This window comes from Alexandromys fortis, unplaced genomic scaffold (assembly GCF_014885135.2).
Source record: "Alexandromys fortis isolate MF-2015 unplaced genomic scaffold, M_Fortis_MF-2015_v1.1 scaffold_26, whole genome shotgun sequence".
Taxonomy (NCBI): domain Eukaryota; kingdom Metazoa; phylum Chordata; class Mammalia; order Rodentia; family Cricetidae; genus Alexandromys; species Alexandromys fortis.
In genome coordinates this window covers 8,483,412-8,498,212 of record NW_026067894.1, presented here as the reverse complement: position 1 = coordinate 8,498,212, position 14,801 = coordinate 8,483,412, and the positions used below count along the sequence as shown (strand labels likewise).

Sequence of the window (14,801 nt, the reverse complement as noted above, 5' to 3'; positions counted from 1 at the left end):
CTGTGACTATCCTCATTCTGGTCTTAGGTACTAGAGGCCACCTCTATCCTTTTATTTATATGTATAAATGCTTTGACTACATATACATATGTAAAACACGAGTGCTTGCTGTACAAGGGAGCCAGAAGAGGGTGTCATGCTCTGGAACTGGAGTTATAGATGGTTATGAGCCACCATGTAAATGTTTGGGATCCCAGGTCCTCTGGAAGAGCAACAGGTGCTTCCACCCCCTCCCCCAACCCTTTTTGAGACCTGGTTTTTCTGCATAGCCCTGTCCTGGAATTCACTCTGTAGACTAGGCTGGCTTCAAACTCACAGAGATTGCCTGCCTCTGCCTCCCGAGTGCTGGGATTAAAGGTGTATACCACCACCTGACCTTTGGCCCCCTTTTTAAAAAATCATTTTTTGTAAAATCTTTTATCTTCAAGCATACCATGGTCCCCATGTGGAGGGAAGAGGGCTTTGCAGGAGCCCAACCTCTCCATCTTTACATGGGTTCTAGAAACTGGACTCAGGTCTTGGCTGTATGTGCTCTTACTCTCTGAGCTGTTTCTGGCCCTCAAGTTTGCTGGTTTTTAACGGTTTTTGTGTGGGGGTGTTTTGTCTGCATGTGTTTGTGCACTAGACGTGTGCCTCTGGAGAACAGAAGAGGGGAATGGACCCCTTGAGCTGGTGTTAGATGTGAGGTACCACATCTGGAATCTGAACCTCTGGAAGGGCAACCATTTCTCCAGCCCCACACTCTCTCGATTATTCCTGTTTTGGTTTTCTGATGGCTGTGAGCCACCATCCTCTGGCAGGGCAGCCAGGGCTCTTAACCTCCGAGCTGTCACTCACCCTCTGACTTGTTCTTGTCGGTCTTATTTTCAGTTTCTTTTTCCTTATCTAAGTTGGTTAATAATCATTCTTAGGTTCACCACTATTGAGTAAACCCGTAGATTCATGTACAGGGATGGAGGGAGTCAACGAAAGCATGCATTTACACAGGCGCCTTCCACTGGTGTCCCCTGTGGAAGTGGTCAGTGGTCACCTGCACCATTGTTTCCCCCACTGGAAGTGACCAACAGCAGGCTCCTTCCTCAAGGATGCTTCTCTGGCCCTCCTCCCACCTCAGCACCTGGAAGATACCCAATCTTGCCAGTTTTCAGGCTCAAGTGTCCTTTCTAGGTGGGGCTCTACTGGTGTTTGGGTCTCTTGCTTCCTCTGAACTTGGACAAATTATGTGGGTGTCCATTTCTTCACCGGCCACATAGACTGATAGTGCCTGCCTTACAAGGCTGTTGAGGTTACATAACCTGGCTCCGCAACAAGGGCCAGTACAGAGGAAGAATTTTAGTGCTGGGGATGGAACCCAAGGCCATGCTAGACAAGGGCTGCAGAGGAAACAGCCTTTGAGCTGGGCTTTGGTGGAAAGCAAAGGATCAGAAGTGTGTACAGGATGGTATATGGTGAGGAACACAGGGAACATGGGGTTAGCACGTGGACTTCACCATGGCCACCATACACTTGGCTTACAACAACTGGTCACTCCTGGCTGAGGAAACAGGTCACTCCCAACCCCAAACATATTGCCAAATATTTCCCCATAGGGAAGAAGATTCCTTCTAGAAGGAAATTTGGAAACTAGACAGGGAATGGCAGGGAATGTTGTGCCCCAGAGCTCCAGTTGGAAAGACTCAGACATGCTGTTAGCAACCAGATCGCTTTGCCCCAAGACCCCAGGGATACATGAGCTTAAGGAACTGGGGGTGGAGTGTGAAGGAAGAAAATGACAGACACCACCTGGACTTGAAACTTTATTTCCTGCCAGGGAGCTCCTTATGAAGGAGCAGGGGTGAGGCAGGCTGCACAGGGTTCATTGCAGCAACCACAAGTAGACCCAGTCGATCCATGGTGGCACCAGCTGCTCTGATGGGTTGCTCACACTTTGGAATAAGGGGTTCTATCACTAGCACGAGGGTTCCCTGGGCTGGAAACAAGTGGGGTTCACCTAACCTGATTTACAGGGGACCCACTCTGCATGTAATGTGATTTACCTTGATAGCCAGGGCCCAGACGAGGGGCCATGGGTGAGCACTACGCTAGCACGGCTCTAGCAGACACGGATGAGCCTAGCCAGGCCCTTCAGGCCAGCAGAGAGGTCCTAAGTCTCTTGGCTCACAGTACTTCTCAACGCCACACCCCATGTCGGGACGTGACTACCTGCCAGAAAGCAGCTTCAAAATCCAGCTCTGGCCAGTGTTTGGCCCAGTGGGTCCATGTCTTCACTGTGTCCTGGGCATGGCAGAAGCAGTCCAGTGGCAGTGGCAGGAGGCACTCTAAGGGAAGGCCTTCCCAGGACAGTGAAGGGGATGCCACAGGGTGAGGACAAGGAGGCCCTTAGTGGCCTCATCTTACTCTACCTTGGCACTTCCATTCCAAGCCCCGACCCTACTTCCAACCGAGGAAGCTAGCTGCCTGAGGGTGGGGATAAAGACTGGGACCAGGGAGAGGTGGTGGGGGCCTCCTTGGGGGCCTGGTGGGCTTGGGTCATCTGAAAACCATCACCACAGGTTGAAGACAAGACTGACGGTCAGGATGATTCCCAGGAGAAGGACAAAGGGCAGCCACGTCTTCACGAAGGCTCCAACACTGACAGGGGAGAGCACAGGGGCACGGTCAGGTGAGCAGGCAGATGGTCCAGAACCCTCTCCCTCCGACCCAACAGGGTTGAAGGTCCTAGGAGGGTCCTGGAACTTATTCCTCAGTTTAGTTTGCCAAGGAACAGGGCCTCGTCTGATGCCTACTCTGTAGGCCATGGAGGAAGCAAATGGACCGAGTCTCACTGGCACCCAGTCACTGGCGACCAGGGGCTCCCATTTGAGGGTGAGACCCACAGAAGACTGGAAATGGATGGCCAGAGGCAGAGGGCTAGGAGTCAAGGTCTCAACTCATGCCTGGCCCTGTCTTAATCCTGTGCCTGGTTATGTGCTTTTGCGGGGAGTTTCTAAAGCCTTTTAGGGGCAAAGAAGACCCCTGAGAATTTCTCTTCCAGAAGCTCTTAAAGATAAGCACAATTAAGAACAAAGTTGGTAAGGGGGTGGGGTGGGGAGGCAGGGTTCAGTTCAAGTGTGAGATGGTCCTAAATCTGGGCTCTACTGTGGGATATAGAAACTCACCCACCCTGAGTTCTCTCTCTGAATGTCTTAAGTCTCACAGGTCATGAGGGTGTGGCTTCAAAGACCAACCTGGACTAGGAGCTCAACTATCCAGAAGCTTGCCTCTGACAAAGGACATGGGTGGGGGTGGGGGGTGTGGCTAGGTGGAAGGGGAACACTATCCCAAGAGATTTTTTTTTTTTGAGACAGGGTTTCCCTGTGGTTTTGGAGCTGGTCTGGAACTCACAGAGATCCGCCTACCTCTGCCTCCCAAGTGCTGGGATTAAAGGTGTGCGTCACCATCGCCCGGCCCCAAGAGATTTCTCTGTGTAGCCCTGGCTGTCCTGGAATTAGCTCCATAGACCAGACTTGCCTCAAACTCACAGAGATCCACCTGCTTCTGCCTCAGGAGTGCTGGGATTAAAGGTGTGTGCCACCACCGCCCGGCTTATCTAAATTCACCTTATTTAGTATTGACCTGAACACCTGTAGGCTCATAGCTCTCCTAGAAGCCAGAACCACTGCAGTCCTTTTCCCAGGGACAGGGACAGCCCGGAAACAGCTACCCAGTGAGCAACTGACAGGTCAACCGGGACCCACGTGGAGTAGGACTTTGCTACAGCCACCTGGCTCTCCACCAAGAGCTTGGTCGCTCTAGACTAGAACCTCACAGTCTCTCTGTTCAGCTGTCCTTGGTGACTGAAGGACTCCAGTGAGTCTTCCAGGATCCTTGGAGAGTGGCCTGGGGGCGGGGCTTGCAGGTGGGAAGACTGCTCACCACTCACCTGACTTACTTCCCGTAAATCAGGCAGAAGAAGCAGAGTGTCACCATGTTCCAGTTGGTGCTATTGTTGTACCGCATCAGGTTCAGGGCCAGCGCCACGTGTGAGTGGCAGTTGTCACAGCAGAGATTGTGCTGGAGACACAAGAGCAGCTGGGTCAGACTGGGCTGGGGGGAGGGGAAGGGAGACTCTCTGCCCCCAGGTCCCACCTACCATGCGGTGCTTGTATTCTTCAGATGCATCGTGCACAGCTGTGTCCCATGCGTTGGGCCCACTGGCATACACCTGTGCGGGGTCCAATTTCCAGAACCTGAAGGGAAAAGGGAATGTTCTGGGCACTGGCTCAGCCCCTCTATGGTCTTCCAGCTTTATGAATGATTTCTGTGCGGGGTGCCCAAGGCTATGGGGCCAACCAGGTCCTTGTCTAGTATGGTGTGCCTATTTCCTCCCAATTGAAACCCTTTCTTCAAGGAGGGGAGCTCCTTGAGACTTGGAAAATAAGGAAATCGAGTCTGTTCGCGTCTCCCCAGGAAGTGAAACAACTGTCACCAGGCAAGACCACCAGTGCCACGATGGCTCCTGGGGACTCAGCCTAGTCCAGAGCACCGTGTGGTCGGAATGTTTAGCTCCTATTTTTTTTTTTTCTTTGAGACAGAGTTTCACAGTGAGGTCCTGGCTGTCCTGGAACTCACAGATCAGGCTGGCCTTGAACTCAGAGATCTGCTTGCCTCTGCTTGGATCTAAAGGCAGGTGCCACTGCCACAACCATGGGCTGTTCCCTATTATGTTAAAATCCTGACCCCTGAGGAACTCCCTTCCAGGTGGGGTCAGTAATCCTAACCCGAGAGACCCCTCCACCCCTTTCATGTGTGGGAACCAGCAGGCCCCGTGGCCCCCGCGAGGCACTGAGTGTACCAGCACCCTGTTCTTGGCCTTCCTACTCTCCAAAGCTGAGACATTTTTGTTGTTGATGAGCCACCCACTCAATGGCATTTTGTCATGGCAACTGAATGGATGCAGACAGAGGGAAGACCTGAGTCTAGGCTGAGGGGTCAGGTCAGCACTGGGGGCTGTGGGAATAGCCTGAACGAGGGAAACCTGCATAAACTGCGCAGCGTGTCCCAGAAATAAGTGACTGAGCAGCTAGAGGATTCAGGGGAAAACAAGGTGTCGGGAACCAACTGGCAGCTGAGGGGGAGATGCAGGTGTCGCACTGAGGGGGACCCAGCAGCATTCTCCCCCACTCAGATTTCTAGAACCAATGGCCTCAGGCAGAAGTGGGGTGGGGTGGGGTAGAGCCACTGGACCAGCAGCAGGTGCGGCAGGGAGAACCCTGTGGTCTAGACTGTGGTACTCAGGGGCTCCGCATAAAACTGCCTTTGGAAATACCAAAACCAGACAAACACTCTGAAAAACAGCCCAAAGAACCCCCAGACCACATCTCCACCTGCCTGAGGAAGCCAGAGATGGGGGAGTTCTGCTCCAGGTCAGCTCGTCCAGCAGCTTCCTGTGTAGTCTTGGGCCACAGAATACCTGCTGTTCTTCTGAGGCATTGTCACCAGGCCCAGAGTCACAGGAACCACCCAGCGCTGAAGACAAGGCTGCAGCGAAACCTTTATTCTCAAAAGACCTGAGCGGCTCACGCCCTCCAAGCAGAGCTACAGTGGAGCCCCAAGCAGTCTCCTAGTTCTGAAATGGCCTGCTTGTTCCCCAGCATGGAAGGACTCCAGGCTACACAGGAAGACAGACTTGCTGTGAGAGCTAGCTCTGAGGCTTCCTAACTGTGTGGCCTTGCCTGAGTCCCATCCTTTCCGTGCTCCTGTGCCGTGGATTGAAAACACAACCTCCCAGAACTGAGGCCAGACCTGGATGGTCTACAAGATGAGGCCCAGACAGGGAATGACACACTAGGCATCGGGTACAGGGCACTGTGTACTCAGGGGTTCTAACTGTCCTCAGGGTGCTGGTTCCTGCTGCGTTTCACAGGGGGGGGGGGGGCTGACGGCTGACTGGCTGGCCAGTTACTCTGAGCAGGAGGAACCTGGCCCTAGGGCTAGACACAAGACTATTCACTTACTTGGCAGGCTTTCCAAAGGCCATGTTGTCTTCCTGTTGAGAGACAAGAGCAGAAGTCAGTGCAGAAACTACACCCAGTCTAATGACACTCTGTGCCAGTGGCTGAAGTGCAGTGACTTAGAAGGGACAGCAGAGTTGGGACACAGCATGGCATCTGTAGTGCCAGAGCCGCTGCTCTGTGCAAAGAATGCAGTGCAGGGGCTTCTCTGGGCCTCCCTGACGTCCTCAGCACAGTCTCTCACCGTTCATCATGGGCCACAGCTCTCTTCACACTGTAACATCGGCCCCTGACCGCTCAACGCAACACTCATAGCTCACGTGGGACTGGAGAGGGACACCTTCAGAGCAGGACAGAGGCTGCCGGACCCACAGACCTTTCTTATAAGGGAGACTGGGGAGTCCTAGACTCCCTAATGTAAACACACAAACACCCCAGAAATATAATTTTATACATTGAGACAGGGTATCTCAATGTAGCCCTGGCTGTCCTGGAACTTTCTAAGGAGACTGGGCTGTCCTTGACCTCACTATCTCTGCCTCCTGAGTATTGGAAATAAATGCATGTGCTACTATGCCTGGCTCTGTTTTGTTTTTTGAAGCAGGGCCTAACTCTATACCCAACACTAACATGGAACTCAATATGTAGCCCAGGCTGGCTTTAAACTCTGGGCAATCCTCCTTAGTGCTGGGATTAGAAAGGCATGATCCACTAGGCCTAGCTAGTAAAAGTATTAAGTTCACAGCAACAAGCCTTGCCCTGTTAGGATGGCTGTAATAACCATTAATACAAACAGACTATGCCATCACACCCCTTCATTCCAGCTTCAGCTACCTAAAGACAGCAAACGCCTCATGCTCATCTGGAAATAGCCCACTGGACTAGCGCTGGTCCATCCTCAGGAAGCAGATCTGAGAGCACAGCTGGTTCAGTCTAAAAGCCCCACCCTAGGGTGTCAGCCTCCCCTGTCCCCCAACCATGGCTCCCACCTTCTGAAGGTCCAGAGATGTGGTTCCTGGATGGGCTGACTCCATTCTTGCCTCTAACCCCTACCCATGTCTTGGTACCCAGGGATGGGGGCAGAGGGCTGAGCCAGTTACTTAAGATTCCTCTGGCCACACTGCCCTCCTGGCCTGTCCTGGAGGCAAGAGAAGGAAAGGGGTCAAATACTGGTGCGGGGCAGAAGGCTAGGGCCAGGGTTGAGATTTTTCTGAGACTTCTTGGATCCAGGCCAGCCCTCTCTGTGAGCCTGTAGACTCTCCAGGCCAGGGCAAATGGGGACTCACCGAAACAAAATAGGGGCCGGCAAAGTCCCGGATGACTCCCGTGGATGTGCAGATGCCCATGTGGCCGATAATGGGGAAAAACCACCTATAAGCAAACAGGGCAGGGAAAGGACAGAGCAGGTTAGGCAGTTGGGAAGCACGTGAGACTGCTTCAGGGCGAGTCACATAGCGAGGGAGGTACAGAGGATGGAGAAAGCACCAAAGAAAGGCAACTGTGACTTGGAGCACACTGGGATATCCTGCACCATTGCCATCCCTGATAAAGGACACTAACACCAACACCAAGCATGGGAAAGGACGCAGAGCAGCCAGCTCGTGGACTCTCTGCTGGGGAGATAAAACACTCTCTCGTGGGAAACTGGCAGGCCCTGTAGGCTATGCCTCAGCAGCCCGAGGATGTACAGAAAGAAACAAGGCCCTGTGCACAAACACTGACAAAAACATACATAGTACTCTGAGTGCTTGCTTAACATAAACAAGGCCCTGGGCTTGAACCCTAGAACTGTAAAAAACAAACATCCTTAATGAACTGTGCTCATAAAAATGTGTACTTTTTATTGGAGCTGGAAAGATGGCTCAGAGGTTAAGAGTACTGGCTGCTCTCTAGAGGACTTGGTTCAATTCCCAGCACCCACATGGTGGCTCACAACCATCTGTAATGAGGTCTGGTGCCCTCTTCTGGCCTGCAAGCATATACACAGACAGAATACTGTATACTTAATTTAAAAAAAAGAACTAATGGGAATGGAGAAATGACTTAGCCATTAAGAGCACTTGCTGTTCTTGCAGAAGACCAGGGTTCAGTTCCCAGCACCCACACAGTAGCTCACAACTCCTTAACTCCAATTCCATAGGATGTGAACCCTCTTCTGACCTCCATGACCAACAAGCATGCATGTAGTGCACATATACGCATACAGCAAAACATCCATCCATACAAAATAAAGCGTTTGAAAAATAAATGAAACCATACACACACACACACACACACACACACACACACACACACACACACACGGAAATGCATGTTTAACAGGAAAGTAAGTAAAACTAGCATAGCCTTGCAATAGTTGCAGGTAACAATGAAAACACATTTCTGTTTATTTCTGTCTACATACAATATCGACTCTCAAGAGCACACGCCTGAAAGAAAGCCTGACCTAAGCATATAAAACACAGCACTGTTTAATGTTCCAGAGAAGACAAAGCAAATCTAAGGTTATTGCACTGGCACTAGCAAGATGGGTTCAGCTGTGAGGGTGCCCGCCATCAAGCCTGATAACCCGAGTTTGACTCCTGGGGCTCACATGGTAGAAGGAGAAATGACTCCATAAAGCTGTCCTCTGACCCCCACACGTACAGTGACACACTCACTCCTGTATATACACACACATTAAAAATAAAGTAAAATTTCAAATGTTATTTTAAATTACGTGTATGTGCATGTGTCTGCATGCAGGCAGAATGGGTACCCACGAGTACTGGATCCCACTGAGCTGGCCTTGCAGTGGTTGTCAGCCACCTGACACAGGGGCTGAGAAGTACGCTTGGGCTCTAACACTACATGGTCTTAACTGCTGAACCGTCCCTCCAGCCCATAAACTGAAAAAGAAAGGAAGGAAGGGAGGGGAGGGAGAAAGGTAGAGAGGGAGAAAGAGAAGAAACTTAAAAAACTTTATTGAACTGTATGCCAAGATTTGTGCACCTTACGATATGTAAATAATACTTCAATGAAGACATTTACTGGGGAGGGGTTGTTTAGGGCTGGTAAGATGGATCAGTGGGTAAGATGCAGGATGCACAACGGAAGAGCGAGTGCAGAGCTGAGAAGGCAGGAGGGAGGCCAGAGCAGAGGCTACTGCTGAAGTCCCAGTCCTAGGTGACAGTCTTGGCTAGATAACCATAGTGATGGGTTCAAACTGTTAAAGAGGGCTTTCTTTTCTCCAAGATTAACTTTTAATTATGTGTGTGTGTGTGTGTGTGTGGTGATACGGGATGTTAATGTTTAATCATGTGTGTTGTGTATATCTGTATGTGATGGTATGGGACATGGGTGCAGGTGCCCTTGGAGGCCAGAAGACGACATCTGATCCCCTGGAGCTGCAGTTATCAGCAGTTATGGGTCACAAAATGGGGTACTGGAAACTGAATCTTGGTCCTACAAGAGCAGTACTGGCTTTTAAGCACTGAGCCAGCTCTCCAGCTCTTCCCTAGATGTTGAGTTTTAAGATCCAGGGACTGCAGAGATGGCTCAGTGGGTCAGAGAGCACAGGCTGCTCTTCCAGAGAACCCAGGTTCAATTCTCATAGCAACTCACAACTCTCTGTAACTCCGATTCCAAGGGATTTGACACCTTTACACCAATGCACATAAAATAAATTTAAATATATTATTTTTTTTTTAAATATTTAAGACCTGGTTAAATTTTTTTTAAATATTTAACCCCTGAATCACACTTCATACACAAGCAGACCCATCATCCTGCTGTATCTTCCTCGCCATATCCAAGCACGAGAAATGATCTTTCTTGTTACTCATCAACTGCCTGTTTCTCCTCCTCAAATACTCACGCTCCACAAGAGCAAAGATGTCTAATCTACTGTTACAGCTTCTAAGGTGTGCCTGGCATGGCACATAGCTCCACACCCCCACTAAGTATTTGTCAGCAGAATGCTGACCAAATGACTTGCATTAATAGCAGAGGGGTGCAGCTGGAGAGGAGGAATAATTTCAATGTTCTACAGCACAGTGAGGTAACTATACCTCACAACTAATTGTAGATTTCAAAAGAGTTAGCAGAGAGTATTCTGAATCTTCCCAACATAGAGAAATGGTAGCTGAAGCAATGGATACGCCATTTACCCTGATTTGACCGTCATGCTCTCTGTGTGTATGGTATATATGTGTGTATGGTGTGTGCACATGTGCTCTAGTGGATGTGTGGAGGTCAGAGGACCCTGGGTGTTGCTTTGTCTTCTGCCCCTTAACAGGATCTTACTGCCGTGTACACCAGGCTAGCAGCCTGTGCACGTCTGGGGATTCCCTGTCTCTGCCATCTCACCGTAGGTGTCCTGAGTTCCTATGCCAGTCTTTGCATGGGTTCTCGGGATCTTATGCTTGTGAGGCAAATATTTTGCCCACCCATTTTAAAAATACCTATTAGAGCTGGGCAGTGGTGGCACACACCTTTAATCCCAGCACTAGGGAGGCAGAGGCAGGTGGGCTCTGTGAGCTCAAGGCCAGCCTGGTCTACAGAGTGAGTTGTGGGTTCTAGGGCAGGCTGGAGCAGGCTCTTTGTTCCCATCTTCCTGCAGAATAACAAGTGCTTTGCTGAAGGCGCACTGCTTCCTTTCCACCTATGTAAAACGCTGCGCACACGTGGAGCGAGCGCACAGTGTTGCACCAAGGCAGTCAGTAAACCCTGCTACCTGACCGAGAGAGTGAGCCGCTGACAATCGCAGTGAACACAGGCCTGAAGTCAAGAACTGTGGGCAATGACTCCCCTGGCTCAGAACCCAATCCCAAACTCTTTGAGACCAGATTCCTTTCAACTGGCAGGGGACCTGGCTCTGAGCTGCCGGCTGATGGAGCTGGGAATGAAGGTGGAAGAGACAAGGCTAAAGCACTGTGCCCAGCAAAGTCCCAGGGAAGGAACTCTCGACACATCTTGTCAGGCATGCTCCAGAGCTCAGTTAGCTGCTGTCTCCTCTGGACCTAGGACAAACGTGGTCCTTGGTAAAGGGTTAGTGAATGAAGGGGTTGCTAGCCCTGGAGTTTGACTTTACCCCCTCATCTACATACAGCACAACAGCATCCGCTTCCACAGCTGACGTGAGGACCCATGACGACAATCAATGGCAAATGTTCAGCTGTTTGGTTATTAGCAGCAGCTACTGTTAGCAGCTCAGAATTGGGGACAGGTCTTGGGCTCATGGTCTTCCTCAGATCTACCTCCCACAGGGGACTCTCATGCCTGTGAGTAGAGAGTCTGAAGAGAACCAAGATGTACGCTGCTTCTAGCCTGGACTGCGGGGAACTCCGTGTCTCTACCTCAAGCCACTACCACTTCTCTGCAGAGGACCATGCCACAAAGAGTTCTAAAAACTAGGAGCTGATCCGATGGCTCAGTGTGTAAAGGCACCTGTGCCGAGTCTAATGACCCGTTTAATTCCTAGGACTCACGCGGCAGAAGAACTAAGTCCTGTAAGCTGTCCTCTGACCTCCATGGGTACTCATACACTTATAGTATATATTATGTATTAATCGTGCTGCAATATGTGTGTGTGTGCGTCTGTGTGTATTTCAAAACAGAGTTTCTCTGTGTAGCCTTGGCTATCCTGGAACTCAATCTGTAGACCAGGCTGGCCTCAAACTCAGAGATCCACCTGCCTCTGTCTCCTGGCTCGTGACACCACCACCTGGCAGAAATAACTTTTTAAAATGAAGGGATGAGGAAAAGGCCAACAGGGCTAGCTGTGGGCGCATATCTCGCGACTCCGTTCCAGTCTAGTTAGAGAATCTGTGTTGGACCCACACGGGCTCCGACAGCTAGCGTGACAAGTTCTCACACAGTTCGTTCTCTTCCTGGCTCTACTCCATATCTGGGGCTCTCTCCATTGGTCACTTGTTATTCTCCACCCTCCCATCACCTCAGGAGCAAGCAGCACCTGCTTTCCTCGCCAGGGTGTGGCTATATACCTAATACACCCGGGCCTTGCTACCTACAGCTACAGAGGCATAACAAGTCAATCAGCCAATGTGTTAGAGGAACATTTAACGAATTAACAAGCACATATTGTAAGTTGCTTTTTGTTGTTGTTGTTGTTCTGGTTTTTCTTTTTTTAGCTTTGTTTTTTTTGATCCAGGGTCTCCCTCTGGAACCCTAGGTTGCCCTGGGCCTTGCTCTGTAGCCTAGGATGGCTTTGATACTCTCAGGGACCCTCCTACCTTAATCTCTTGGAGTGCTCTCAGATCAGAAATGTGAACTACAGTGCCTAGACTCAGACTTCGATATTTTTCTTTTACGGTTTATTTACTTTTACTTATTTAAAGGTTTTGCCCTGCATGCGTGTATATGTTGTGCACCACCTGTCTGCCTGGTGCCCATCAGATCCCCGGGAACTGGTGATACAGACAGCTGAGTATTATCACAAGGGCGCTGGGAATTGAACCCTGGTTTGCAAGAGCAACAAGTGCTCTCAACCACTGCGTCACTGATTTAGCCCCACTCCCATCCCGTTTTTGCCTGTCTCCTGAGTGCTGGGATCACAGGTGTGCCGGGATCACAGGTGTGCATCACTATGCCCAGTCCCCACCCTAGTTAAGACAGTCTCTCTCACTGGCTTGACGAGACTAGCTGGCCAGCAAGCCTCAGAGAGCCTCTCATCCCCACGCCCTCAGCTCTAGGATTGCAAGCAATGCACTGCTGCACTTAGTTTCTCACGGGGGACAGGAACCCAACACTAGGCTCTTCACATGGCAAGCCCTTTACCGACTGAGCCATCTCCCCAAATTGTTTAATGTAACACAAAAGTTAGAGTCATTAGCTGGATAGGGTGTTATATACCTGTAGTTCCAGAACCCAGAAGCCTGAGGCAGGGGGATCAGGAGTTTAAAATCAATATGAGGTACATAATAAATACCAGCCCAGGCTGGGCTACATATAAAAATCTTGTCTTAAAACCAATCAAATAAATGCAAAAACAAAAGATTAAAGCGACTTTAGGAAGTTGCACCTATGTTCCTGCTTCTCTTCTTCCACCAGGAGGCAGACACCTAGGTATCTGATTTGGTTTAACTCAGAAGATATGGGGGGGTTAAATGTTGGCATGGGCCTCCCCGTGCTGACATTCCACGAATCAGTGTGGCCTCAATCAAACTCACCTTTGCTTCTAAAGGCAAAATGTCTTGCGTACAGCAGATGGCCAAGTAAGCATTCATTTGCGCAATGAGTGAAAACCAAAACCAAAACAAACAAAACGGGGAATAGCCGGGCAATGGTGGCGCACGCCTTTAATCCCAGCACTCGGGAAGCAGAGACAGGCGGATCTCTGTGAGTTCGAGGCCAGCCAGGTCTACAGAGTGAGTTCTAAGGCAGGCTCTAAAACTACAGAGAAAACCTGTCTCGGAAAAACAAACAAAAAAACAAAACCAAAAACGGTGGAATGAATGAACATACTTCTTCAGACAATGGTTAAAGGACTTTTCTGTACACCTGCAGCTTACGAGCCTGCTAGTTACCTGCCTTTCCCGCTGATCTACCCTTGTCCTCCTCCCCAATTAGACTAGAGGTAACCATGAAGAACGGAAGCATGCATGCGCGGTAACGCACTGTACAGGTGGCAGGGTTCTAGGGACCGGGTGCCGGTTGGCCCAGGGTAAGGGTTGCCCCAAGTCTGAGAAAAAGCTAGTACGGCACACCGGAGGACGCTCGGGCCCTCCCCGTCTTCGCGGTGACACCGGAAGACACTCACGTGAGGACCGGGATGGGCGTCCATACCACGCAGTAGGGGAAACGGCTCCGCTCCACGTCCATGGCGACGCCACCGGACCCGTGGTACTGCTTCAGGTCCGTCTCGGCCGCCGTCGGTGCTTCTACTTCCGCCATCCGAGTAGGGGGCGGCGGCGGCTGCGACAGGAGCGGAGAACTCCCTTCCGCTTCCGCCATGCTGCGCGCGGCCCGCTCGGACAGGCCCAGCTCGGGAAGGCCTGGCTGCGGCGCCGCTCGCCCCTGTTTCGTCACTTCCGGGAGGTTAGGGGTCCGCCTGGTTGGTCTTCCCTCCGGGAATTGAAGTCTTGTCCTTTTGTGCCCGGCCAGCCTAGCCTCTTCCCGCGGTCCTCAGGCAGCTCTCCGTCTAGCACTAGGGAGACCCACAGCCAATCGCGGTTCGGTTCGCCGGCACGTGATGCAGGCAGTATTTATTGAGCACTTCCTAAGTGCCAAGCACTTGACATCCATTGTTACTACTTTCCATAAACTATTTAGACATGCACACTTAGTTGTCTTCCTCAGTTATAAGTAAGAAACTGAGGCTTGATGAGGTCTCGAGGGGCCGCGATCCAAACCCGATCCAAACGCGACACAAATCTTTAGATTTCCTTTGTACTTTTTATTCTGTGGCATGTTACAGATAGTGTAAAATCTTTGTGTGTGTGTGAGAGAGAGACACATCTCGCAGTGAGCAAGGATGAAAGACGATACTAATATCTGCCTCGGGCCTGGGGAAGGTACGGAGGATGCAAAGATTCAAAGACGGGAAAGCTGAGAGGGTCATTGCTTGCAGGAGAAAGACTATCATTCTGGCCAAAGGATACGTAGATAGAACCTTTCTATTGTTGTTTTGGGGACGGTAGTTTTTTTTTTTTTTTTTTTTTTTTGTTTCAAACTGGGTCTCACTAAGAAGCTCTAAGTGTCTTGGAACTCACTCTGTAGATCAGGCAGTTCTCAAACACATAGAGATCAACCTGACTCTACTTCCCAAGTGCTGGGAATTAAAGGAACGTACCACTATGCCAGGTCCTT

The 14,801-nt window shown here is 50.6% G+C and overlaps 1 protein-coding gene across 1 annotated transcript; it reads right to left on the bottom strand.

Moving 5' to 3' along the window:
- Nucleotides 1-1,783: 1,783 nt before the first annotated feature.
- On the bottom strand, nt 1,784-14,032 carry Tmem222 (transmembrane protein 222). The gene is made up of 6 exons (XM_050153136.1): nt 13,753-14,032; nt 7,280-7,364; nt 5,997-6,028; nt 4,133-4,229; nt 3,923-4,053; nt 1,784-2,631 (listed from the first exon to the last, which is right to left on the bottom strand). Exons 1-5 carry the CDS (start codon nt 13,944-13,946, stop codon nt 3,928-3,930), a joined length of 534 nt encoding a protein of 177 aa, XP_050009093.1. The 5' UTR covers nt 13,947-14,032; the 3' UTR covers nt 1,784-2,631; nt 3,923-3,927.
- Nucleotides 14,033-14,801: the final 769 nt, after the last annotated feature.